We start from the raw sequence: 27210 nt of genomic DNA, 5'->3' as shown, positions 1-27210 counted from the left end.
AATTCAGGAACCATAATCACACCTGCTTTGTGTAAAACCTTCCTCCAGAGTTACTCATGTATTGCATACTTCTGTGCTAGTAATTGTAAGTATGAATATATTCACTGTATACAAATTTTGAAATACATTAAAGCTGTCAGTGTAGAATATTCTTCCCCTCCTCCCCCCTTTGAATTTAAAGGCTTCAGGTTCAAAATGCTTTTGCTAAAGTAACGTACAGTTTTATTTAGCCTGTTGAAAGGTTGTTCCAGTAAATGTCATATGGCTTCATAACAAATCGTACAAAATGGGCGAGAGAAGGGGAATGAACATCAGAAAAGCCGGTGTTCAGATGAGTGATGGGAATGAGCACGTGTGCCTGCTCACACCGCGGGTTTAAGGCGTGATGCTTGACTGGGTGACTGATAACAGTGTCACTATAGCATCAGCATCTTTCGACCCTCAAAGTAGTTTAAAATCAGGAATTAAACATACATTTTTGACATTGAATATTTACGAGAGAATGGTGTGTTGCATCACAGTAATTCTGAAGCAGAAATTGTTTGGGGGCTTCGCTTTTCAGGCTTAGGAATGTGTGTGATGTGCAGGACCTGCACAGGAGGACTTCCTGAAGCTTACGGTACCTGTGGCAGTATCTCAAGGTTTGCATGTGATTGAAGCTGTAAGTTCAAGTAATGCTTGGTTGTGCTGATGACAGAAACCGTACAGGTGACAGCAGTAGCAGCGTCCAAGCATCACTGTCCTTGTGAGAGGTACAGGTGGAGTTTTTGGGACGGGCGCTGAGTGACTGCAGGCTAACTCCTGCGTGGCAGTGCTGGCTTTACTTACAAGGTTTCTGCGAATTTTATTGTGATTTCTTAGTGGGTGGTGGCATGCGGAGAATAAAAGAATGCAATCCCTCTGTCCAGTGAAGCTTTGGTAATTACTCCTCCACACACTTGAGCTCGAATAGCTGAGCCTGTTGTTTTCCGTCTGACCTGACAGAAGCCTGCAAAGGATATGCACAGAGAGCTTGCTGGTAATTCTTGAAAACAAGCGAGGATGGGAACACGTGGCCTTTTGTGGGCTTGCAGAATGGAATCCCTTCTTGTCCCTTAGCTGCCTGCTCCTGCCCAGTCCTCCTCCCACCACGTTTCTGCTGTTGGTGTGGTTTGTGTGAGCTTTCCCTTGGTGGTGTGGAGCTAGGAGGGGTGTCTGCTGGCCCGGCTGTCACTCAGCTCCTCAGCTGGTGCATGGCATAGGATGGTCCCCGGTTGCTTGGGAGCACAGGCACGGGGCTTGAGGCAGAGCACTGTATTCGGAAAGGATGCACATCTGTCCTCACCGCCGTCAGATCTCTGCCCATGACTTTGTGTGTACAGGAACCTCCAGAGAAGCTGTTCTGTTTTGTTTATCATTGAGCATCATTTAACTATTGGGACAAATTAGCAAGAGGTATAGTAAGTTTGCAGTTAGCTGGAGGATTTACAGAAGGTTGAGCTGGAGCACACATTTTTTGTGTGGTGGCGTGTGTTTTTTGTGGTCTTTACCCTTTTGTGGTCTTTAGGCTTTCAGGAAAGGAAAGCCTCATTGTGTGCAGCGTAGCTGTGCTGGCTCCTGTGCGCCCAGTGCAGCCTGCCTGCCCGGAGCCGAGGAGGCATGCTGTTGCTCTGTTTGTTTATTTACTCAGATAACAGCAGTGTTATTCCAGGAGGAGGAGGAGGGATGCTTTCATGGGACCCTTGGCAGGAGACAGCTTCCTCTTCTGGAGAGAGGAGAGCTCATCTGGAGATGTTTGTTGGATGGTATTAACTCTGTTCTCTGCAACTGCAGTGAAAAATGGTGGAAAAGACTAAGTCTAGTAAGCATAAATGAGCCAAACTTCTCATATGAATTTGTCAAAACGTGCTAATGGACAAGAAGCTGCTTTGGAGGAGGGCTGTCCCTGAGCTGCCTACAGTCACCCATATAACTGCCGTGAGCAGATGTATTTTTGCTTAGTCGTGTGGTGCCTCTGATGGTTTCTTACTGACTCTTAGCCTGTGTAGTTTGGGGAGCTCTCTACAATGCTCCTGCTGTTCAGTGACGGACTGGGAGGGCTGGGGGCTCCGAATGGCTTTCTGCATTTCTGCGGATCCCTCCTTTCCTGGGTAACGCAGCTTCCCATCCAGGCGTGGTCGCCGTGGGAAGTCTGAAGTACTTCAGCAGCGGTTGCTGCAGAAGACAGAACAGCTCTGTGAGATGCTGTCCTTCCCCTTGCCCTGTGTGGCTTTTCTTTTTGGAAAAGGATGAATAAAATCCATTGTTGCACATGGGGAGGGAAGTAGACTGGGTGGGAGAAATGTAATGCTAATTCTACCAAGATTGATAATAAACTTGTATTCGTCTGATAGTTCAGTGGCAATAGAAAAATAAATATTGTGTGCTCTCACTGGTACAGCTGAAGAGTTAATGTCTCGCAGGGTGCTATTTGATCACCCAAGTGTCATTGCAGGGCGTAAAAATAAAAACATCACCTTCCAGATGCTTGATGCTGCAGTTACTTGTGGCACTTGCTGACCACCATCCCCTCAATCATTGCTCTGACCGTACTGCTGTGGAAATACGCTTGTGATAAATCTAAGAGTGATCATCTTCCCTCCTTCATCCCCAGCAGCAGGAGGTCGGGCAGCATGGCTTTGCTTTCAGGATAAAGGCAGCATTAGCTGGTAGAGGCTTCCTTAGCTGAGGGTGCTTTGGCAAGCAGAGGGCCACAGGCTTGCACGTGCTCCAGAAGTGCTCCACAGGCTTCCTCCTGTGCCCTCTGCCTGCCCCGAGGTGAGACCCAGCACCTTAGCACTGCTTTGCCGGGGGAGTGCTTGGTCATACTTAGGGAATAGTTCAGTTGGAAGGGACCTTCAAATACCACCTCGCCCAACTGCCTGCCCACCTCAGAGCTACCCAAAGGTTAAAGCACGTTATTAAGGGTGTTACCCAAATGCCTCTGAACACTGACAGGAGTGGGATGGCTGCTCCTCCTGGCTTAGCAAGGTGTGATGCTGCTCAGAGTGCACATACACGCATATAGTGTGTGTGGGGGGTACGTGTACGTTGCTTCTAGTGCTTTTAGCCATGCACGCGCCGATGGGCTTTGGAGTACTCGTTTGCTTTTACGCTGCTGATGGGACTGCTCTGTGAGTGTTCTCCGTACTGGTGTGCACCTTGGCCAGCATTTCTTACCAGAACTACATTTAACTGCTGTGGACCAGAATGGGTACCTATGGAGTCTGCTCAAAACTAGATCAACCCACAGAACTGCAGGTTTGTCATTCTTCCAGCCCACGTTTTCTAAATTGAAAACAATGTATCAAAAGATGCTTTCTAATGAAAAATCCCTGTGAAATTCAGAAGAAAGTTTTGAGATGTTTCTGTTCTCGGAGGCGGAAACTGGCATTTACAAAACAAGATGCTGTCCCGTGGCTGTGGCCAGCAGGCACCAGGCTTCTGCTGAAATACACATTGTGCCCCAGCGTGCAAGCACCAAGCCATGTGTCGATCTGGGATCGATTGGGTTTTGTTTTATAAAGGTGCCGGCAAATGAGCAGGAGCCTTTTTTCAGGAGGAGCACTCAGTGTTTGAAATGAGAAGAAAAATGCGGCAGGCAGCTGTGCCTCCTGTTCGGCCTGCTCCGGCTCCTCTGGGAGCAGAGGAGGCTCAGTCAGGGTGCTTTGTGGGAGGGTGGTGCTGGTTGGGTTTCCCAGGTACGACTGCAGCGTAACCAACACATCATGCAGACTGATGTGCTCCAGAAACTTAGCCGAGTTTACATTTGAAATGTTCCCTTCGGTGTCTGTACAAGAGACTAAAGGACACTTCCCTCTGCACTGCCTGCCCTGCCCCAGATAAGAGTAACTAAAATTGTGGATGTCACACTTTATCTATAATTCCTGGTATTTCCTCCTGCAGGATGAGCCAGTTGGTTAGTTGCAGCAGCCACGAGTGCTATTTCACAAGGGCACCATGTGCCAAGCCCAATATTACAAAAACACTGCGTGCTGAAAGTGTTTGGTGTTGGAGCCATCCGTGTGAGCGCTGCGACGGTATCAGCACGTTATCTTTTCTGTGGTGCTCTAACAGCTGCAATACTCAAAACCATGTTCCTTTTCCATGGTAGCGAGGCCAGTTCTAGTTCCTGTGCTGCTGAACATAGAATTTGCAGAGTGCTTTATGCTGCCAGGAACCTGCTGCACAACAGGGGCTGCAGCTGAGATGCTAAGCACTCTTCGTTACCCCTCTGATGTTGCTGTGGGCTTCCTGGGAGTAGAGGTTAAACTAATTACCAGTTTCCATCAAAATGCACTCAAAACATTGCTTTCTGTTTAAGTTCCTGTCATTGCCTTTTCAGCATCCTTCTCTTTAGCATTGTCCTCTAAGCTCTCTTGTTTGCTCGCTGAAGATCCAGCGTTGGGTGGTCTGCTAATTCAAAACATGTTTGTCAGGCCAATGGAAAAAAAAAGTCTGTCATGTTGTGGTGAAATAAAACATCCTGAACAAAATTATGGGGTGTTAATGTCACACAGCATGAGAAGCGCTCAACTAGAAGCTCGTTATAGCAGCGTTGGGAGGGGTAGGGCTGGAGAGGTAGCTCAGAAACCCTGCAGAAGTGTGCTCTGTCTTTAGGAAGGAGAAAAGCTCTTGCCTCACTTGTGACAGAGTTCCTCCTTCACCTTTCTTCTCTGCGTTTTCTTGTTCTGCCCCATAAGAAATCCTCTCGTTTTTGTTTTTTTCCCTCTTTTCCCCCTCCATAAAACCAGCCTTTTCTTGCAGACTTGTCTGGAAGGGTGGAAGTTCAGAGAAGCGTTAACCAGGCCCTGGTTGGAACAAAGCTGGGAGGAGGGAGGCAGTGAAAACGAAACCAATTTCCTCTTCTCCAAGTCAAGGCATTCAAGGCTCTTTGGAAGGCTCCCCAGAACCAGATGGCAAGGAAGAAATGGAAACCGATCTCATTCTAGACAACCGAATTGCTTACGGGGGATTTTTGTAATTAAAGGATGTTGTCCTCTGCTCCAATTATTGCATGCAACTGTGAACTTTAATTTCACTGTGAATCTGGTGCTGACTTTGTGCCGGGATGACATGGAGAGGTGGTCTTGGGTATTTCTGAGCTCACCTTCAAATGAACCGATGAAATTCTTTTTTTCCCCTCTTCTTTTCCCACCTCTGTGCCTTCTCTCTTCTGCTTTCCTGCTGCATGGGCTGAGCTATTGATGTGTAGTACTTCATGTATGACGTGTGGCATTCAGGCCTTCTCAGAAAGCAGGGTCTGAGCTGCCATCTCAGATGCAGTTCTGAAAACTGTCAAAGTTAACTTGTCTTGTGTTGAGCCTAGGCTTATTTTTCTCCCGTGATTTGTAATACACGGGTAAGCATAAAAGCATGTGATTTCTCCTTACTAGACTTTTGTTTAGGCTTGACTCTACTTTTTGCTTCTTACTGTAGTTTCAGCTGGTCTGTTTGGCTGGTCTTTTTTATCTTACATGACGATAAGAAGACTAGGCAGGCAGCCAGCTGCTGTTGAACTATAATAGAGTCGGTGGTATGTACAAAATTTGATTACTGCTGTCAACACCAGAGTGAATAAAAGAGAGCACATACTCTCGGCAGAGAGCTGCTAAATAAATGGCCTATTGAATTCAGTAGTAGTAGGAATAGACCATCTCCTAATGAATGAAGTGTTTTAGGGAGAGTGTGTGTGTGTGTTGAACTCTTGAGTTTGTTTAGGAAAACAAAAATAAAACAAACCTCTTTTGCCTTCTTCTAAGATTACTTTCCCCAAAAGCTCCCGTTTCTTTCTTGCTTATCACCTCTTGTGGTTAATGCATGGATTTCACACCCAATATTTCAGCCTTTGGCAGAGGCTGTAACCTCACGTTTTAAAATTCAGCTTGAAAGAAAAAAGCTTTCCTAAAGCTAACTTCTTTGTAACATTATTTTCACATCAGAACCTATCTCCACATAAGCAAGACATTTTGTTTAAAATGAAGGAAAAAAAAACCACCATTCCCCCTTCCCCCCGCAATACCTTTTTTAAGGTAATAAATAGTCTCAGCGTATCTTCGTATTGAAATGCTGGATTTTTGGAATAAAACTTTGTGTTAGATTAAAGCAGCCTCTCTAATGCGTGGTATGTAACTTGCAGTGGCAGGCAAAGCTCCAGAGTACAAATTCTTTGGAAGCTCTCTGGTGAGTCGATGGCTTCCCTCAGCCCCTCTAATACCTTGATGTTGAAGCTCAGGGAGTGATGGAGGCTCTGAGATGGTGCTGGTCTCACAGCCCTGGCTGGCTGCACATCTTTTCTTTACTGAGGAGTGGGAAACCTCAGTGTTGTAACAATAGCCAGCTCCTGGAACTCGTGCCTGTCTTTCTGTCTTGGCAAGTGCCTGATGGAGAAGGTCTTGATTTGGTTTGGGCCTCGCCTGGGAGGAGGAGGCAGGGCCTGTCTGCAGTAGGTGAGATGAGGTATGGGATCAGCAGCAGGGCTCTCCTAGGGACTGCAGGCCAGCCTCATCAGGACCTGAAAAACAGAGTTGTGGGGCTGTTGGTAGTAATTCTGGCATGTGTGGATAGCTGCCTGCTCATTGTCGTTGTGTGCTTGGTAGAACTGGCGGTGTCTCTTTCTTGTGCTTTTGAAGTGCTTTGTTACAGTAAGTTTTAGGTTTGTATTTGCTATGGCAAAATAAATCATCTATGTTTTGTTTCAAAAATAAGAACCCTAGTTTTAAAACTTTATTACCTTTTCATGTTGCTCTTGCTTGCAAGGTCCACAGAAATGTTTGGATACAAAAGTCTGATTTAGCCCCGTGAATGTACGATTGTCTTTGTTCATGGAAACAAAACTCTTCTTGTGTGCATTTTTCAGTCTTCAACTTTGAGGAATTCTTAAAATTGGAGGGGGGGAGGGAACAACCCCGCCCCACAAAACAAAGTAAGACTGATTCCTTCCCCCAGTAAACTTAGAAAAATATTGATTTTATTTATTTACTCATATTTTCCTCCCCTGTCCTCCAGCAGTGTCTGTCAGGTATGTGATGGTGAACTGGATCCTAATTAAGAGAGAAAAGCTGCAATTAGAACAGCTGTCACAGCAGAATATACCAGTACAGGTGAATCAAATAGCACTTGTCTTTCTGCTGCTGAAACCAGTTCTTCTGTGCACAGCTCTTCCCTGATTGTAAGGCCCGTATTTCTATGCTATGTTTAACCTTCTCCTGCACTGCTCTTTTGTGACTGTTGGAATTCTGTACAGCTTAATATCCCAAAATGTAAAATCTGGAATCCCATGCCTTTCAAAGGTACGGAATGGAAAGTCCTCTCCATCTGATTATAAAGTTGACAACAGGATGTTGAAGGTCAAGGGATTAGATTCCCCTTCCGTAGCGATGGTAAACGCAGTTTAAAGGCCCATTGTAAAATAACTCTGATGCTGCCGTAGCCTTTTATTATTAACCTCCTGCTCTGGTAGGCTGTGGTCTGTCTTGTTTGGAATTACTGCACAGTGGAAAGCGCATACCTAATCACAGTTTGTGATTCTTGCATCCCCACGGAGGTTATTTGTGGGACTTTTAGGGCTGAAATCTGGCATCACAATTTTCCTGCGATCCTTTGAAGTACCGTTAAATGGCGTGGCTGCTCACCTTGCAGACCGGTTCTGGTTTCACGTCCTATCAAGCACGTGGGGGGAAAAAGCGTTACGGTAATATTGCACGCTTCTTGCAAAGTAAATGCTAAAAATATTTAGGGTTCTTAAAATAAGTACATTTGACTAGACGGTTTGAACAGAAAAGGAAAATTGCCACCTTCTTTCCTGTTTTCTGCACATAGGATGTGACTTGTCAGTGCTTGAAAGCTCGAGTGTTCTTCTGTTTTCATAAGGAATAGCAAAGCGGTGTGTTCATCTGTTTCTGAGGAGAAATACCTTAATTCGCTTGAAACTTGTTACTTGTTTATACGTGGCTTTTAGAAAGGTTTGTTTCCTGGATGGTTTCAGTCTCGGTGTGGCTGAATGTGTCAAACCCTCTGAGGGAAACCAACGCTTCCCTCCCCCTCGAATCCCGGCATGCAGTTCTGGTGCGGGTGTTAGCGTGCACTTCCTCTCCATCTTCACTTTCCTGTTTTTCAAAGACTGAGCTTGATCATGAGTGTTCAACCAGCCAAAAAGGTTGCGTGGAAAAAGTACAAGGTTGCCGTGCCTCGGGACACTGACACACAGACCTGTTATCCCCCGCTGGGTGAGTGCATGTTTAAGTGTATTTTCAGAGCTCTGTGGATGAAAGGATCCAGCCACCAGGGTCTGTTCTTATCTTCTCTACAAGCTACTTTGACTGATTCAGCTCAAGTTTGCTGAATCTAACAGGAGCAGGTAGTCGAAGGCATGGCAGGAAACAGTACAAGGGGAAGACTCTTCACAGTCTGTTTAGTTTTTGTGGCACTGCTCCGCTGTGAGCACTGTGAGACGTGTGGCTGCTCCGCACCTACTGCTGCAGGACCTGCTTTGTAACGCTCGGCACGTTCCGGTTCACGTGTGAGATGCTAACTTTCATGGTGTAAGTCTTATTGCAGTTCTCTCAAAGTGAAAGGCTTGATACCCCTGCTTTTCTTAACCTACATGTTGTTATGGTGAATTTAGTATGCAATGGTATTTTTATTCCGTATAACTCTGATTACTGTGTTTCCTGGAACTTCCATACTTATAACGGTTCCTTCAACCCTATTTTTTTAGTTTAACTTTGGTGACGTCTCCAAGGATCAATATTTTTTTGAGGGGGAGTGTGCTTTGGAGGAAAAGAAATTGGTGATGTTTCCCTTTCCTTTTCTTTCTGCCATCCTGCTGTGAGGCAGAATGGGAAATACACTCTTACGATGCAGTAATTGACAGGTGGGAGCTGATTATTTTGTGAACTGTTGTCGGAACTTTGCTGGTACAGAATTGACCGATCCACAGAGAACTTGGTCCATTTCATTTAACTTGACTTCCGGCATGACATATATATATGTATTTGTTCAAAAGCTGGAGTCTGACTATGGCTTTTTACAGCAAGAAAAGCAATGTCTTAAGATACAGCAGCAGAATGGCTGATTTTAAATAAATAAAACGATGGGCTGAGACTCTCTGGTCTTACGTGTGCTTGCAGTTAGAACAATGAAGTGTGTTTGGGTGTATGCCAGTTGGGTTGAGATCAGGAGCTATTCTCTCATGGCCCAATCTGAACTTCTAGAGCTGAAAAAAAATGTCGTGAAAACTCCATAACTTGGGTGGAGTTCCTTTGGACAGTGATCTGGAGAGCTCGTTACATTACAGGTCAGAGAGATCTGGTGTTCTTCACAATGTGCATATATTCAACCTGCTAACGAGGTACACCTTTGGTTGATTACTTTTGTATGCAGATAAGATAGAGTGATGTTTGCATGCTAGGCTAGTGTAAAACTCCTAGTTAAGAGGTGGCTACTCATTTGTTCCCATGCTTTATATGCTCGAGCAGGCAGTCCTTAGTGACTGTTTCTTAAGGCCAGCGTATCTCCCTATGAGCTGAGAGCCCGGTGTTTTTTAAAAGTATGTATGTCATGGCTGCTATATTGCAATTATATCTTTATATATAATTTTAAAAATATATTTTTATATAAATATATTTGCAATCAAACAACAGGACTTTTTTTCTAAGAAAATCCCTGTGCTGTAATGTTCTGAACTTTCCACAAAGTGTGGGACTGTAGACCTGCTTTCTGGGAGAGTGATGTTCTTGAATTCAGTCATCTGCTCGTTCTCAAACACTTTTTCTCACTCTGTATTTGGAGCAACTGATAGACTTGTGTCTTTGGACAATTGAGTTAAAAATGAACAGAGAAGAGAGCAAAAAAATCTGAAAAGAGGTAAAAGGTGAGATGCATGGCAGCAAAAACTTGAAAAGGAAATACAGAAAGTAAAAAGTGAAATCTCCACAGGGGGCAGGGGAGAACATTTCTCCAGGTAAGAGAGGATAAATATTTTAATAAAGCACTTCTAGTACTATATTCAACAGTTACTGTTTCTTCTTCGCATCTGTCAATGTTCACATAAGTCCAGAATGTAAATAACGGGGACACTTGAAGTTTAGGAAGCAGCTCTTTGGCTAGAAGGTATAGGGGTTATTTGTTAGCTGGTAAATGTAGTGTTGGCAGAGGTGCAGCCTTGGTCTTGTTGGTTTGTTGTTTAAATGCTGTAGATTTCCTGAACAGTAAGAAACGTAGGTGGGTGAGAATTGGTGGGGCTGGTGGCAGGGAGGCTGATGCTCTTATCTGGTAAAGTGTGTGAATGTAAATGAGTTAGTTGAGGTGAAGCCTAAATGGGTGAGAGCCTTCTGTCCTCTGGAGTCTGAACAGCATGGGAAAGGGCAGGGGAGGCTTCTGCCCTGTCTCCAGCCCAGTGTGGATGAAAAGGATTGTGATTTCTCCAAGGACTCTTGAACCCGTGTGGGGTCTTTTTTGTGAAATGGTACTAAACGCTTTGGGGAACAGTGCAGGAAAGCCTGTAATGAAAATTATAGCATCATCTCTTTAAAATGAGCACGTTTAAGTTGGAGATTGGTTTACGGCCTGAAGCGTACTAAATATTAAGTTATTGGGATGTCCTTCTCTATAAAGGTCTGAGCTCCTAAAAACCTTGAAAGCTCTCAAGTCAGTGCTGGGAGTGCAGTGGCACTGGTGGGCTGCGTGGTGCCTGGCCGTGGCCAGCGCTGGGTCTTTATCTGAGGGGAGGAAATGAGAGAAGGGCTCTCTCACTTTCTTCACCTCGTCAAGTAGATGGGCTCTGCTGTTCATCGCTGTCCCATGTCATGGGAAAGTGTTTATCTTCATCCAGGAGAATTTCTGAAACTGTTCCAGAAAAACTGGTGGGCTAAATTGTAGCTGTATTTATCTGTGCATGCCCTAGCAGTGTAGCTGCATTTCATGTGATGCTTTTTAAAATTTTTCTCCTGCCTCAAGTGCCTCGTTGTCTAGACGACTGTCACTCCTCCATTTGTGGGGAGGTTCCTGATCTATATGAAGAAGGTAGGAGAAAGTTGCAAGTTGTGTGAAACTTTCTGAAACTGCATTGCCCTTTGGCACCATTACTATCAAATAGCAGCTCTCGAGGCCAATATAGCAGTCTGCAGTAATTGAATGACCTTTGTTACTGATACCTTTTTTCATACTGTTGTTGACAGAAGTAAAAGAGATCAGTTTACATGTTATTGTGTGAGCTGTTCAGTGCTCCCCCCCCCCCTTTATTTTTTATAGCAGTGGGAAATAACAGCAATGACATAGCTGAGGTGTTTTGCAAAGTAATAGCTTAAATGTTTTCTGTGTGTGTTTAATTGTGCATTTAGTTTCTGTTAACATTTGGGTATCCCTTCTTGATCAATAGCCTCCCTTTGGAAATCCTAAGAATGCTAGGTTACAAATTAAAAGCTTCCTTTCAGGTGGGAAGAAATTGGTGTTCTCACAGGATAGGTGCACTGATAGCAGCTAGAAATGGTTTTTTATCATGAGACCATAAACTGTTACAATAGCAAGAATATTTACTGTATTGTTCGTGTTACTGTGAGCGGTTGTGAAGCCCTGGGTTGGTTGGTTTGCTTAGCAGAGTTGTGCTGGAGGGTCGGTTTCAAATTTGTTTTATTTAAAGCAACTCTGGCGTTTGCACACATGGAAACTGTATATTTCTTGGCAGCAGGTGATGATGAATGTGCTTTGAAACACAGTGTATTTTAGATGAAACGCACAAGAGCAGATAGTTTTCATATTGCATAGTCTCATTTTGAGTCTTCACGTGAACTGTTTTTAAGGCTCTGAAGGACTTTTTTTCTTAGCTCTCTCCTCTTCCTACGTACATTAAATTCAGTACACATGCATACCGAAAAAGTGGAAAATATTTCTGTGTTTTCTTTCTTAGAGCCCAGTCACTTCGGTAAGCTGCAGGGGAGTTTTTTTGCTGTTGGATGTAGTCCGTGGCCCTTTGCATTGTCGGATGCAGTTAGTGCCTGTGACTCACTCTTGCCGTATGGAGAAACTGTTCCTCTCGCTAGTGAATAATCTGATGTTGGTTCGCTTTTATGTTTTCACTGAAATGTTCTGACCCTTAACTGGAGGGCTCCATATGCTTCCTGTTCTGGTCCCTTATGAATAGGGCAGGAATTGGCAGGGATATGGTCTGCTATGTGACCTAATTTGTATGGCGTCTGGGTGGAGTGCATTGTAATCGTCACGGAGCGAGGGGCTGAGAAAGCCAGCCGCAGTAATTCCCTCGCTGATCCATCCCGCGGATAAAAAGCGGGCTAGTTTTACGAGGGAAGGAGAGCGATTGTCGTTGGGCACTTGTTATGTGCCGAGATGAATTTTTATCCGAGCGTTCAGACGAACAGCGAAGAAAATGGTGAAAGAGTTCTCTTCTAAGACTGGGAAGCAGCGGGTGTGGTGGCCGAGCTCGGGGCGGTGTGGAGCGGCACTCAGCAGCTTTCCCCTCGCGTCCCCCCGGATCAGAGCTGGCGTGCAGCAGCAGTCACCGATAGCTTTATGTAGCGTTTGGCAGTTAACAGCTCGCAGTATCGCTTCAGATGGCAGCAGCATGGTTGGATCTGTCTTTCACTAATTGTGGCTTTCATAACCGCACCGATAGAATATCTCCCTTTTGCTGATATAAAGCACCGGTCAGGCTTGCTTAACTATTCTGGGTGTGATTAACTTGAAATTAGGACCTGAGAAGTGCTGATTTATAGTATGTAGGCGCATTATTGTGTTGTATGCGTGGAATAAAAAGTGGGCCAGGCAGATACTGGAACTGTGGTCATGTTAATAAAAGATCACGTATTTCCCATTGTTCCAGGAAACTATTTGAAAGGGAAATATTTTTTAAAAATTTTTTTTTTAGCTGAGACTGACTTCATAAAGAGTGTGTGTGATGATCAGGCAGGTCCTGTCCCAGCCTGTCTCCTTCTGTGTTGGTGACTGGTCCAAACCCAGCACTTTTGTGGGATTATCTGAGCTGCGTGTCCATCCCCACTGACACTGATGCTTCAAGACTACCTTCCTTAGGTAGAAAGAGAATCACGCTGTATCTTTTTTTGAGTTGGTGAAGCAAATCCTGTCATATTGTTTATTTTGTTTTCTTTCAGATGTACATTTCTAGTCCAGGAAAAGTACAGCTCAATCACTTTCAGCTTCAGATTGTTTTAAAAGGTTCTTAGCTGGTTTAATGTGCTGCAACACACAATATTTTTAAAGCAGTTCACAAAACTCTTTGCACACTACTGAAATCAACGTCTTGCCCCGAGCTCAGCTATAATAAAATCAATATTTACTTGGCCTGTGTGACCGAAGTCTTTTTATATATAAGGAAAATATTTACTTCTACGGCTGCTTTTAAGGTAGCAAAGAGATAAAGTCCGTATTTTCTGAAAGTAGAACAATAGATCCCTCTAAATAAAGGATCAATGAAACTATATTATCTTTCATAGAGGCAGTCTCTATGCAGATTTTTGTCAAATTTCTGTCAGACATACCACTTTTTAATAAATAAATAAATTGCTACTTATCCACTTGTAACTCAAAAAGCACATAAATGTGATTATGATATTTTTAGTAGTTGAAATATAAACCTGGAATTCAATATCTGAAAACTAATCGGTGTAACTAAAAAACATTCATTTTCTTTTCTCTGGTTTTCTGCAGTGTAGGTTTTGCTTTATGTTTTTCGATCAAATAATATGCTACTAAATTTTGTTGTAGTTTTCCTTTCAATGAACTAATGTTTTAAGCTTCAGTTTCCTTATGACAGATTCAGATTGAAGATTATACTCTGGAATTCTTAGCACTTTGTAAAAGAAAGGCAAAAAATGCTGTCAGTTGATGCCTCACCATCATCCCTGTATCTGTTTTCTTAAAATCTCATGTCAGCATTCCTTATCTAATCTACAAAAAGTAGCTTAAAGAAAAAGTTCCAAGTGGGGTTTATACAGATAACTTTCTTGTGAGGACATGCTTCAACCTTTTGTTTGGCAACCTTGAGTCTCTCACAATGACCAAGCTCATTTGACAGTTTAATAAATGAGAGAATATTATTGATGAACTTCAGTATCAAATGATGAGTTATTCATAGTGTACTTTGTGGTAGTAAAGAAGCAGTAAATGCTCTGTACATTTATAGAAGCAAGGGGTTTTTTTGACCTGTAGGCAGAGCTGATCATACCGAAGTTAACATTAGCAGCAAGAGTTGCAAGTGATAACACCAAGGCAGGATTATACCAATTGCATTGCACCTCTTACATTTTTAGTTAGTCTGATGTGGTTTTATTTTTGTCTTTAGTGTAACCAAGCAGTATATTCTTGAAAATAATCAGTCTGTTATTCCCATTTAAAGATACAGTATTAATATACTACTAGAAATATTTTAGTTTTTGAGTAATTTATCCATTAGTGACTAAGGGGGAAAAAGTATTTGTTTTAAGCAAGTCTTTTTTACTGGTTTAGCAATTGAAAGAGAAAGCAAAACACTGCTGGCCAAATAAGATACATAGTCATCTTGTGATATGTCACTTTGGCAATGGATGAATATCAGAAATCAGCACTGTTTAATTCATTGCTAGGATCAAATGATTTATATGAATGAGTGTGCGATACTATAACGCACTTTCTTGTGTGTAGACTATCCATCTTTTTTTTAACTTTCTTAGCAATAAAAACATTTTCAATAGTGGTGTCCTCAAGAGTCGAGCTGAAATTATTTTATGGCCAGGTCATGCTATCTTATCTGACATTCTTCCGTGAGCTGTGGAGAGACATTTTTCTGTATAAATAGCAGTAAGGATGCCTTACGGCAGTTGATGCTGTCTTTATTAACTGCAAAACGGCTCTGTTGTTCCACCCTGTTGTGGGTGGACCTCAGCCAGTGGCTATGCACCCACCCTGCCGTGCTCTTGCTCACTCTCCTCAACAGGACTGGGGGAGGAGAAAGATGGAAAAGCTTGTGGGTTGAAATATGGGCAAGGAGATGGCTCGACAGTTACTACTGTGGACAAAGCAGACTTGAGGAAAATTGATTTAATTAATTGCTGATTAAGATAGGGTTGGATGATGAGAAACAACAACAAATAAAATGCTCTCTCCCTACCTCCCTACTTCTTCCCAGGCTCAACTTTGCTCCGCTCTTTCCCTCTTGTCTTCTCTACCCTCTGAGCAGCCCAGGGCAATGTGGAAAGGTTGGGGTCAGTCCACTGCAGTTCCTCACACTGTCCCCTGCTCCAGTTGGGGTTCCTCCCACGGGATGCAGTACCTCAGCACATGGCCACCATGTCCTGTGTGAGGTCTTCCCATGCGGGCAGACAGCCTGCTCCACCATGGTCTTCTGCATGGGCTGCAGGGGAACTTCTGCTCCAGCGCCTGGAGCGCCTCCTGCCCTCCTTCACTGGCCTTGCTGTCCTTGGGGCTGTTTCTTGCACTACTTTCCTCACTCCTTTCTGTGCCTTGCAGTGTACCCTTTCTTAAATACCTTTCCCAGGTGCTGTGCCACGTGGCCCACCGGGCCCAGCTGTGCCCTGTGGTGGGGCTGTTGGAGCTGTGTCCTGAACAGCACCTGCACCCCAGAGCACGCAGTCACTTCTTAGGGATTATGGCTTGGATTGCAGGTGTGAGGGATGTAAGTATGGCTTGGATATGACCCCTAACCACAGTCTCATTCTGCTGTGACATGGGCCCAGAGCAGTTTTTCCTCATGCCTGTAATAGTTACAGGGAGCAAAATCCTGTTCAGGCACTCAGCCTGATGGCATACCAGATAATGACAGCTGTGCGCCTTCTAGGTAGGTGAGAGCTCTCCTGGAAATGCATCTTCCTTACATTTCAGTGACAAACGGAGTCTTTAACACGTGCTTTCTAAGAAGTTTTAATAACATTCTATTTAAATATATAATCAGCGGTGGCCGCACCGAGCCCAGACCTCCCCGCGGGGTGGTGTGGGCGAGCCAGGCCTCAGGGCGGGCAGGGGCCGCCTGTGGGCCCTGCTGGGGGCCCAGGGCTGGTGGCAGGAAGCTGGCCTCCAAGGCTGTGGCAGGCCCCCGTTGATCTCCCAGAATAAAATTGTTCAGTTCAATGAGTTCAAGGTCCTCAGAGTTCAAGGAGCCCACGCTTCTTTTCCAGTTACCTTTGTTACCTTACAACCTGCAGAGTTACTCTGTGAAAGTAGTAAGGCCGGCTGTCCAGGTTGAATGCAGCAGCTCAACCCCAGTGCACAGATGAAACTTGATTTGTTTCTTTCCAAATAAGACCCAAATGTTTGGGAATTACAGTGTAAATATTAAATAAATGTGGAGACATACACAACTCCTAAGCTTTTATTCCAGAACACTTTCAAACTTGCATGCAGAGTAGAGAGAGTGGGTCCTGGGGCAGCACCTCGAAACAGTGCCTGGATCAGGTTAGCAGCGGCTGGGTGCGTCCCAGTGAAATTAAAGCAGAAATCTTTTCCACTTCAGACGTAGCTCCTGTGCAGTGTAAAAACGAGTTTTATTTTATGTTACTGCTTTTGCAGGCTCTTCATTTTGACATAGTGTGTATAGATGGTTGTGGCGTGTGTGTATAAGGCTTTTTGTGTCTGCTTTTGACTGTGGCTGCTTCTGTTAAAAACAACTTTTTGGTTGACAGTGAACTTGTAAGCAGTGCTCATTTGGATATTTGATATTAGGAGTCTTTCTTTTAATGTGTTATGGGACATAGATCAGTGGGAATGAAAAAGCCTGCTTGTTTTAATTATGTCATTAAATATAATTGTTTTTTATTTGTGAGAAAAGCTGGCTTTTTTTGCCAGCTGTGTACGGTCAACCCTTAGCAAGAGCGTGAGCTTAAAAACCTGTGGTCCGAAAGTTTCCAGATGGTTTTAAAAAATAAAAAAGGGCTCTTGCTCTGAAATAAACTTAAGTAGATTGGACAATAATTCAAAATATAATTTAGCAACTATGGAAATGATTTAGCAAAATACTAATAGTGGTGGGGGAAATGTTTGGCTGATACTTAATGTTTCCATGTACTTTCTTTTATGGTGTGCGATTCTAAAAACCAATGCAAACAAAACCTACTTGGAGGCAAGCGGACTTGTATTAAAGATTTGCAGCATCTTGGAAACAGTAGCTGCTAAGCAGGCGAAATGTTCTGCTGTTCTGTTTAAATACTATATTGTTATTTTTAATGGCATCAACTGAAGTAGCCTGCAGGAACAGTGTGACTGGTTTACAGCCAGCATATACTGAAGAAGCAGGTGCTTTCTAGCCCCTCTTTCTGATATCCTGGTGTGGCATTCCTTATTTCCTTCTCGCTGCACTGTCTCCGGTCCTTACTGTGCAAAACCACGTGCTTTGAAACTGGCCCTTCCCAGAGCAATAGAGGGAGAATTAGGTCACGGTGACAGAGCTTTTGTATTCAAATGATAGCGGTGTCCTAGCAAATATCCTTGAACATTACACACAGTGTAGTCTTCACTGGCAAATAATCAGCTATTGTTTTGACAGCATTAAGGTGCTCTTTATCTGTAAGGTAACGAGACTATTTGGCTAGCCTCAAAATACTGACTGTAGTCATTCAAAATAAAACAAAAAGGCAAGCATATCCATTTGTGTACACAAATTATCAGTGTCTTGAGAGGTTTTTTAAAAAAAAAAAATTTTTTTTCAACAGTTATGTAGTTTAAGATGCAGTCATTCCTCAGCTGTTCTTCACGCCGATTCAGTTGCAAGTTGGATGTTGCACTATGAATAAATCCGGATCCACCATCGTTTTCATAGTGTAGTCCATGGGAGCACATCAAAAATGGGTAAAAGTTCCTGTAAAGTGGCTCAGTCAGCATGGAAAGCAACAGGTTTTGTGGGAAAAGTTGTATTGGCTTAGCAGTAACTTTTAAACTTCTGAGGCAACAAGATCATCTGATTGACTTGTTTTATTATTGATCGCTTTGCAGTGGAAGAGTGCTCTCGTTTAATAAATTATGGAAACTTTTTTCCTCCATCTCTGTATATTCATTATCCGCTGGTGTTTTTGTGCCAGCATAAGTGAATTATTGAGCATTTACCTTTGCAAGAAACACAAACCAAATATATGGTGGAGGAAAGAGTCAAAACAAAGTTCCAAGGTGGTGACTTGTGTTGTAAAAGAAATATTTTTGGGAGGGAAAAACTCCCTGATGTAGGCAAGTGATTTTTTTTTTTTTTAACTTAAGTATGATATTGCTAATAGCTGGGTGTGGTGTTCTGTTTTCTTGTGATCTCTGACTTTCCTACTTTTCAATTATGTTGAAGTACCTCTTTGAAGTCCTTTAGTAAATATCTTCAATTTCTCAGGCTCTTCTTTCCTGATACTATAATTTTTACATTTTACCCCCTCCCTAAATTCCTTTCTGCTGTTCTGTGGTTTGGGGATTGACATAATCCATGAGCTAGATGATGAACCTGTGTCATTGGGTTGGAGACGACGTGATAGAGTAGATATAAACATCATGTTTCACCCTTGCCCGTTTTTGTTTTTTTGTAATCCCCGTCCTCCCCCCACCCGTCCCTGAACGGGTGTTCACATATGCTGCTTTCTTGTAAGGGTCTCTTTCACTCTGTTAAAGGTAAGAGTTCATTCTGTTCTGGAAGATCTTTTCCCCCCTTCCCCTCCCAAATGTTCATGTGCGGGAGGTGCAAGCAGTTCAGCCTGGCAGCTGGAGTTTTGTCATCTTCTCCCTTACTGATCCCAAATTACATTCTGCATTTGAAGGGTGTAAAGGCTGGTAGTCACCCTTTGTGGCTGTTATTTTCTTTCTATAGCCATGTAAAGCCTTGAGAAATAATAGAGAAGCATTGTGACATGAATAGAAAACGTGGAACAATGTGACTCTGATTATAGACAAGACTAAAGCTTCTGAGCTTTTATTTATTTAGTCTTTGGCAGGTTGTTATTTTTTTTTTTTCGTCGTATACTTATCTCTGCAGGACTGCAGACAAGTCTCTTGCGTGTAGAGGGCTGTAATTAAATGCACCAAAATTCAAGCTGGCATAATAGGTTGCTAAGTCAGCACTTAGTCACACTAATTCTTTTGAGAGCAAAATTCTTCACATATATTCCTTTTTCTATCCTCCTCAGAGGTTGTCTCTTTGACACCCTGGTGATCCTCACTTTTCAAACTTTCACTCAATTTTCACTTGTCATCTAAAACATTTGGGAGTTCTGTATCTCAATAAGCAGAAGCTTGCAAAAGTGTTCTTGTGCAGCTAGTCATGCCAGTCTGCAGTGAAACTGAAAAGATGCTGCAGGACAAAGCCAGGAAGCCATAGTGCAGTCCAAACTGCCTTTTTAGCATTTCCAGAGCCCTTGTTAGCTGGGCTGCATGATTTTAGGTGGAAATGATAGCAGCATTTTGTAACATAATTGTATAACAAAGGAAAGACTGTGTAGCTTACAGCCATCTGAATTTACCCTTCAAGAGAGAATTTTCATTTGCAAACACGTTGAACAGTGATAACATTTCTTGTGCTACTAGAGCAAGCAGCAGGTAGGTGACTGTGATTATTCAAAGTGCCTTTGGTCCTGCTATGCCAGCTCGCAGACGAAATGTGCAGTTGCAGGAATTCCTTCCTTGTGACTGTGATGTGGTAGGCTTCATGAATACCTGGGTTTTGCAAATGATCCCACGTCTGCCACAGGTTGGTCCTGTGTGTCAGCAGTGGACAATCTGAAATATGAGCAGTGTATTGTGGCCTGGTCCATGTTTCAGACAGCTGTGTGCATGAGTTTACAAGCTCTTCCGTATGTCATTACTACTGTTTCCCATTTCCTTGCTGCTTTGTAGCTTTAGTACATTTATTTTCTGTTTTCTATACAGGAGCTTTGCTTGTTTGCTCTGGTTAACAAAATACTATGGCTTTCAAGAGCAGCCTTAGCATAGCAGTAGTGTGGAAAATCAGAAGCAGTGGGTGATGTTGAATTACAGGTCTTCAGATGTGAAGATCTGCTCTGCAATATGTGAATTATGTCAGTGTGTTGTAGATGAAAAACATACGAAACCAAACCAACAACAAAACACACAAATATACATAGACACACACACAAACACCTAAATGATTTTGTGATTGCTTTTTGGGACTGTCGACCAAAGCAACAAGCAGCTGAAGAAACATTTTGGAGTGGCTGTTTAATATTAATGCATTCAGTGTTTTCAACTGTAATCATATTATAGTGGTTTGAGATGATAAAGTAATGTGGAACAACTTAAAAGAGCTATGTAGGTGGAAAATGAAATCTGACTAAAATGCAGCCTTGATAACACTGTTAAGTGTTGTAAGTGTTTGGCAATCACTAAGCAGCCAGACATTAGCTGACTTTTTGAACATCTCGTATGCGCTATCTTCCTCTCTGGTTGTCTTTGAAGGCACAATTACGGACTATCCCCCGCCAATTTAGGTCGCATAATTTTTTCCTCTTTGCATATATCTGTGTATTACTGCAAGTTCACATTGCTGGGAACTTTAGAGCAGGATTAAAAACAAACAAAAAACGAAACCAAACCCAAAGCCTGTGCATGAACTAAAGTTGCGGAGTGTTCCAGATTCACTGCGCTGCCCTTGCGAGTTCAGGCAGGGGAGAAACCTTGGTGAAAAGCCTCTGCAAGAGTCCTGCTGTTTAACTCGGGGCCAGTGCACCATGCATCCAGCTGAGGTTCTCTGACCTGTTCCTGCTGTCGGTTACCTGTTACCAGGTGCAGAATGAGCAGCGCTGCTGTTAGGCTCCTCTCTTGTATGAAGCCCAGATGACGGTGCGTGGTGCTCTTGGAATTGATTGTGCATCTGCAAATAAAAAGGTGAAATGCAGAAACTTGAAAGCAAATTTTAGCAATAATCTTGTTTTTAGTTTTGACCTTTGTGATGCAGGAGTACTGAAATTACTGGTGGTAGTAAAAATAATAAATAGGTAGGCATTCTGAATTTTAAAAATCTTTTACATATCTAGAAAAAGATCTAAAATCAGGCTAAGTACTTTCTAGATACATTCTCCCCTTTCTCCCCACCTCTAGTTTATAGTATATAAAACCAACAATTCAAAGGCAGGTCATGTATGGGCTATAGCGTCTTAAGGACCTGTGACTTCTGTTTTGTACCTGTATTTCACCCTGTTGATGCGTCTCCATCCTTCTGAGATGGTGATGTCCTTCTCATGTTTCAGAAGCCTTCCTCCTCCTACTTGTGCTAATGTGCTCCATTCAATTTCCATAACCCACAGTCTGTGAGATGCATGTTTTGTTTTTTCTTCCTACTGAGCTTTTTGATAGGTTAAGTGCATTATTTTATTGAGACTTTGAAATTTGAAAGTCTTGTAAATGTGCATGAAGTAATTTGTTACGGTCGCTTCTCCATTCAGAGAAGTGCAACTACGTGTTAAATGGAAAGCAAGTCTCTCTTCACGCCATTGGGAAACCACATGAAAGTGATTCTCTTCGCTTTGATAAAGAGCCAGTCCTTTTGCATGCTTGTAGGACCGTATATCTGCTTTTTCCTCACGTCTCCTGCCCTTGTTTGCCCCTTCACCTCTGAATGAATAAACATTAATCCAGCCCCTTCACAACCTGCTCAAACGCATCGGAGCGATCCGGCTGTGCTTCGCTGGAGCTGGCTGGCGCCTGGGAGTGCTCTCGTGGGCAGGTCCGATGGCATGGCCTGTGGGCAGCTCTCGGGACAGCCAGGGCTGGCACTAAGGTGCTCAGAGCCAATCTGCCACTGCTGTAGTGCTTAGCTGTGCCTTTAAGCCCAGCTCTTGTTTTAGCTGTGCTTCTGTCACGTACTTGTTTTGGGCGGTTTGCTGGAAATGTTTTTTCAGTCCCCACTGTTTGTACTAAGTAACGTTATTTGATGCTACTTGCAAATAATTTTTCTTTCTGGGGTGGGGTGAGGGTGGTGGTGTGAAAGCTTCTGGAGAAATTCTCTCTTGCCGTGTGTGACTCAGCAATGGTGATGCTGTCCTGTCTTTTTTTTTTTTTAATGCTGATCTTGTTTTTAAGCTAGTACTACACTGTGAAGGTCTAAGTATTTTTATTGATTAAAATATCCTACACCAAATACTCTGCATTTCAGGATGAACCTTTGAATTGAGGAAATTGTATCTGACAAAAGCATTTGTGATAGAGTTTGTATTTCGTACTTTTTCCTTCTGTTCTGTTGTATAGCCTTCCTTGCTCACTGGCAGAAGAAGTTGACTTGCCATGTAGTTATATTCTTCTCTTCAAAATAAATGATTTAAACCAGCCAAAGTTTTTTCCTTGACACAGCTTTGGCTATGCCAGAGGTTTGTTACGAGTGATGTACATAGGTGTTTTTCGTATACCAAGGCAATGTGGTGTCGGACCAAAACTTAGCAGGGTATGTCAGTGCTTAGGTGCTGACTTATACCTATTGGTGGTTAAAAACCTTCTTTAGACTAAGGCTGACAATGTTTCTCCTTGTGTTGTAAGCTAATTTTCATTTCAGAGGTCACTCAAAGACAAGGATACAAATTTCCGTAGGAAATAGTCCTTCCTCAGAAGAATTCCTGAGTGGATCTTAAAAAAAAAAAAAAAAAGGAAGACCAGCCTCAGCGAGGCACCACCTGGCAGTGGTGGGGCAGAAGGCTGGGGACAGCGAGCCCTCGGGTTGCCCCAGCTTGGCAGCTGCTGCCCGCCCCGAGCCCGTGTGGTGCGTGACTGCCGACCAGCCGGGATGCAGCGCAGGAACCCTTCCCGAACACGCGCCCAGGGGGGGATTACGCCTGTGATCATAACTGATCTGTTGAAGTTGTTGCTGGAGGCGGTGGTAGGAGCCTGATTCGTAATTACCCGCTTTCATTAGGCGAGCTTACTTTCTGTGTAGTCAGTTTCTAGGCTGGCAAAGGTGAAGTGTGTTCCAGATTTCACATGCCCTCACAAAACCTTACGATGTGTTAGTGACGGTACTTAAAACCCACATTATTACAGGTTTCATCACAGTGCACCTAAAAGCCGGCCATTAAATAATAAAAGCACAGGGATCAGGATTATGTACACATAATCCTTTACCTAAACAATTGGCTGCTGAAATTCCTTGGCTCAGGTTCTGCCAAAGCCATGGCAGGCTTTAAGCTTTGGTTGCTTCACCGTTCTGTTCCTGTACACCCTCCAATTTTGGGCACCCTGTCAGGAGCAGTGTGTCCCACAGGAGCTTTCTGTAATGAAGTGAGAAGTCTTGTGTAGGCTCCCGCTGATGATCAGTGTCTTGCTTGATTGCATAAATACTTATTTTAATGCATTCCAGATAAATTCTGTTTGACAATTGCAGGATATGTACGTACTTCCAAAGCAGTTAATCAAGGAGGGGGGTTCAATTTTGGGGGCTAATTAATGACTAAGCCAGGGAAGGAAACATGAGTTTAATTAGGATGTAGGAATAGCAGTGTCTCAACCTACTGCTGATAGGATCAAGTGACAAAGGAGAAAACTCTCATCTTTGCCGGAAGGCGTAAGAAAGGACCTTTCCGACTGCTTCATTTCAGTTTCTCTTTCATTCTTTCCTTATTAAGGTGTCTCTGTAAGTACGTGAACTGGATAATTCGCCTTTATGACTGTGGTGCTTCTTGCTTCTGGAGCAATAGTAATTCCTCTACATACAGACTGTTCAAAGTTTTGATCTGCATCATGCTTTTCTGCACAAAGGTTTTCCTAATCCCCAGTGGGGCAATGCCAGTTTTCCTTGACCAGCAAAAGAATGTGGCTGGGAAATGAAATACTCAGTTCATCTCAAGAGGTGGACATGCCTTGTGCTTCATCTTCCTCACTAGTACTAGGTAACAGTACAAAACACTTGATGTGTTTTAGGTAGGTCCTGTGAAGGTAGGGACAGGTTAATTTACGGTCGTAGTTTCTGTGGTGGTGAACTCGCAGTAGTGTTTTAGGAGTAGAAATGAGAGCACTGCTGGTGTGGCTCGCTCTTACAGGTATTTGAATTTTAGTTCTTGGTCATCCTATTTGTTATTTTGCTTGCTTCCCCTTTATGTTTAGAGCACCACTAGAGCAAATGAATTTCATGGACTTCCTTTAAACCTTCTACATGTCAGGCTTCCTCTTAGCAATTACAAAGGTTAATAGGCTGAGGTAAATAATTTACAGGCATCAGCATGACTCTGGTCCTTGAGAAAACAATGGAATAGCTAATGAAGTTCAGACTTAACATGTCTGGGAACAAAAAAAACAATTTATGCCTTTTTTTCTTATTTGCCTGTTTGCTTTCTGTAAGGACCGGGCTCCATGTTGTTGCTGAGGTCAGTTTGAGGAATACGTTGGGCCTGGGGCTTGCTCCTTCCCTGTATTCTGTCTTCAAGCATTGCCTGCACTGGGGATTAGTAAGAGTAATGTGGTTTGGTGTGAGTCCTGGTTGTGAAGAGCTGAGGCATGTAATGCTGTGAATAAATGGCTGTGAGTTGGCCACAGAAGAATGTGGGAGCTTTCCGGTACTCGGTCTGTGAAGTGAAACCGTCAGGGAGCAGCTTTCCAGCAAGTCACTCGCTGAGCTTTAAGGTAGATGCTGACACGTCTGTGAAACCTCACGCAGTGTGCTTGTTTGTGGTGGCATAAGCAGTGCCCAGTGAAACAGGAGCTTGCTTCCTTTCTTCCATTCCTTGCCTTTACAACAGGCATGCTGCATGTGCTTAGGCGTGCTCCCCTCTGCTCAGCACTGGTGAGACACACCTGGAGTACTGTGTCCTCTTCTGGGCTCCCCGCTACAAGAGGTGTGGACGTACTGGGGTGAGCCCCATGAAGGGCCAGGAGGATGGTGAAGGGGCTGGAGCGTCTCCTCATGGGAGAGGCTGGGAGAGCTGGGGCTGCTCAGCCTGGAGAAGGGGGGGCTCGGGGGGATCTCATCACTGCACGTAAATACCTGAAGGGGGGCTGCAGAGAAGGCGCAGCCAGGCTCTTCTCAGGGATGCCCAGAGCCAGGACAAGAGGCAGTGGGCACAAATTGAAACCGAGGCAATTCCACTCACACTTAAGAAAACCCTGGCGCGGGCTGCCCGGGGAGGTTGTGGAGCCTTCCTCCTAGGAGATGTCACAGCCTGCTGGGACATGGCCCTGGGCAGCTTGTTGTAGCTGGACTAGATGATCAGTCCGTGACTTCTCTGAAAACACTAATGCAAAAGTTTGCCAGAGACTTCCTGGGAACAATGTGGACAGGGCTGGATTCGTGTGGATGATGAAGCTTGAGTAATACTTGCAAGATGGCCTGAGGTATTATTAGTAGGAAAACAGCAAAAGGCCTTTAATGGTACCGCATTTAATGATTTTAATGCTTACAGTGTTGCAACAGATAAATGCAATATAGCTGTTAATTGTCTGTCTCTTTGTCAAGAGATCTTGTTCCAAGTGACAGCTTACTGCTCTAAGACAATTCTTCACTGATCTCTTTTTCGAAATCTTAAGTTTATTAGTACTGGGAAGTTCAAAACAAAACAACATCTTTCATGGTTGAAACCCAATTATGTGCTTTTTTTTTTTTTTTTTCGGTCTTAAGACTGAATTTCCAAATTCTGTCAGGAATTTAGGGCAATCAAACCCAGAAGACTACTACCCTGACTTTGCAGAACTCAGCTGCTCTAGTTGCTCCATTATGAATGTTTTATATACCGCATTAGTAGAAAAGACTTAAATTCCATAGGATTGCACATTCCATTTGTTTTTAAGTAACTCTTAGCCTGCATGCTGCTGTCACTGAAATGGCACCTATATCGTTTGTATCAGGTCGTATTAATTAACTCACAGAAACATTTACATGGCATTTATGTAATTTTTTTCAATATGTTAACAGCATATACTTTTGAAAAGTATTGAGTAGCATTAACCAGTATTGATTTGGATTAACCAGTAGGAGATTTGAACCAATTTTATTGTCACAAAGCTAGCTAAATAGCTACAGTGTGAAAATCGGTGGCTGAAGGAAGACGAGGCCCTGAACACAGTACCTCTGCTGAAGAGGTTTTTTGGTGGTGGTGGATTTTTTTTTTAAACGTGTAGATGTCTTTCCTGTTCCCTAGTGAATGGTCTTTGCGTGGAGGGGGTGCGGTCTGGTGCATGTCCTACTGTGTGCTGCTGTTACCCTGTGTGCTGAAGGAGTGGATGGGAGCTTGCAGCGAGAGACCAGAGAACTTGCGGGGAGGAGCTGATACCGGTGGGTCATGTAGTAGGAAGTGGAGGAAGCCAAGCATTCAATGTTAGTCTACTTCTTAGGAAACTGGAGCGCATTAGTAATACGCAGGAGCCGTGTTTTGTCAGTTGACTTCTCAGGAAGTGATTTGGTTTCGTATAGGGCAAGCTGTTGACCCAGAGAGGTTTAGAGCAAGAATGGTAAAAGGCTGTGGTGGAAGGAGATTTTGGATGAGGTACGGAGAGATGGATGGGAAAGCCTGGGAGAAGTACGGGCAGCTCTGAAGGGTCAGGAAATATTTTGGTATTTGGGAGTGAGAAGACAGAGCAGGGGATTAGGGGAATTTGGGACTGCAGATGTTGGGACTTTGGAACAGGAAATAAGAAAATGTCTGGGTTAACAGAGTTGGGATAAAAGACTGGTCTGTGAGGGGGTGGAAGTTCAGTGTTTTGAAGGAGAACTTGGCAGAGCGCTCCTGTCTTTACCTGCCTGTCACAGAACAATACAATCCATGCAGCTGGGTTTTTGTTATCTGAAGCACAGCCACTTGTCCTCACTGCAGCCAGCAAATGGCCTGACGCAAATGGTGTGGGCCCTGGGCAGAGCTCCAGGACCAGGAAGAGCAACACATGGAGTATGTTGTGTCTTTAATAGTTCTTCTGAACAGTTGCCTCTGGGATATTACTGTATTTCTCTCTGCCACATCAGATCTAATAACTGACTGGAGAAAAATAAAACTTTTGAAAAATTTACTACTGTGTGCAAGATTTGTTATTCTTTTCTAAGAAAGTTTGCCACAAAGTATGACATTAGCTGGGAAACGACATTAAGTCTTTTGTACCGTGAACGTTGTTCCCTGAAGATGTTCAGCAAGGTTGTTTGTGATGTCTGTCCAATCTAAAACTCTTCTGCAAGCAGCAGAAATTTGCGTACGTTCAGTTCATGGCTCGGCTTCCTTCCCTGCCCTAGCAGTACTGCTTGCTTGGGTCTGCACAGGGTCTCTAACATCTGTTGTGTCTGCT

The 27210-nt window shown here is 43.6% G+C and overlaps 1 protein-coding gene across 4 annotated transcripts in view; it reads left to right on the top strand.

Moving 5' to 3' along the window:
* UTRN (utrophin) overlaps nucleotides 1–27210 on the top strand; it is a gene marked incomplete at its 3' end in the record, with an annotated part of 371669 nt that overhangs the window by 22762 nt on the left and 321697 nt on the right. For 2 of the 4 annotated variants that reach the window (XM_083828444.1, XM_083828446.1), the window contains exon 1: nucleotides 8102–8246. The exons of 1 other annotated variant lie outside the window; for it this stretch is intronic. In XM_083828444.1, coding sequence (XP_083684570.1) covers nucleotides 8153–8246 — 94 coding nt within the window. In that variant the 5' untranslated portion in view covers nucleotides 8102–8152. Of the gene's footprint in view, nucleotides 1–8100; nucleotides 8247–27210 lie in introns of those variants that run through there. One more of the 4 variants, XM_083828443.1, reaches the window with a different exon arrangement.

The sequence above is a fragment of the Anser anser genome (assembly GCF_964211835.1).
Source record: "Anser anser genome assembly, chromosome: 3".
NCBI lineage: Eukaryota > Metazoa > Chordata > Aves > Anseriformes > Anatidae > Anser > Anser anser.
Note: the sequence above shows the minus strand (reverse complement) of the source record. Positions and strands in the feature narration are given on the sequence as shown.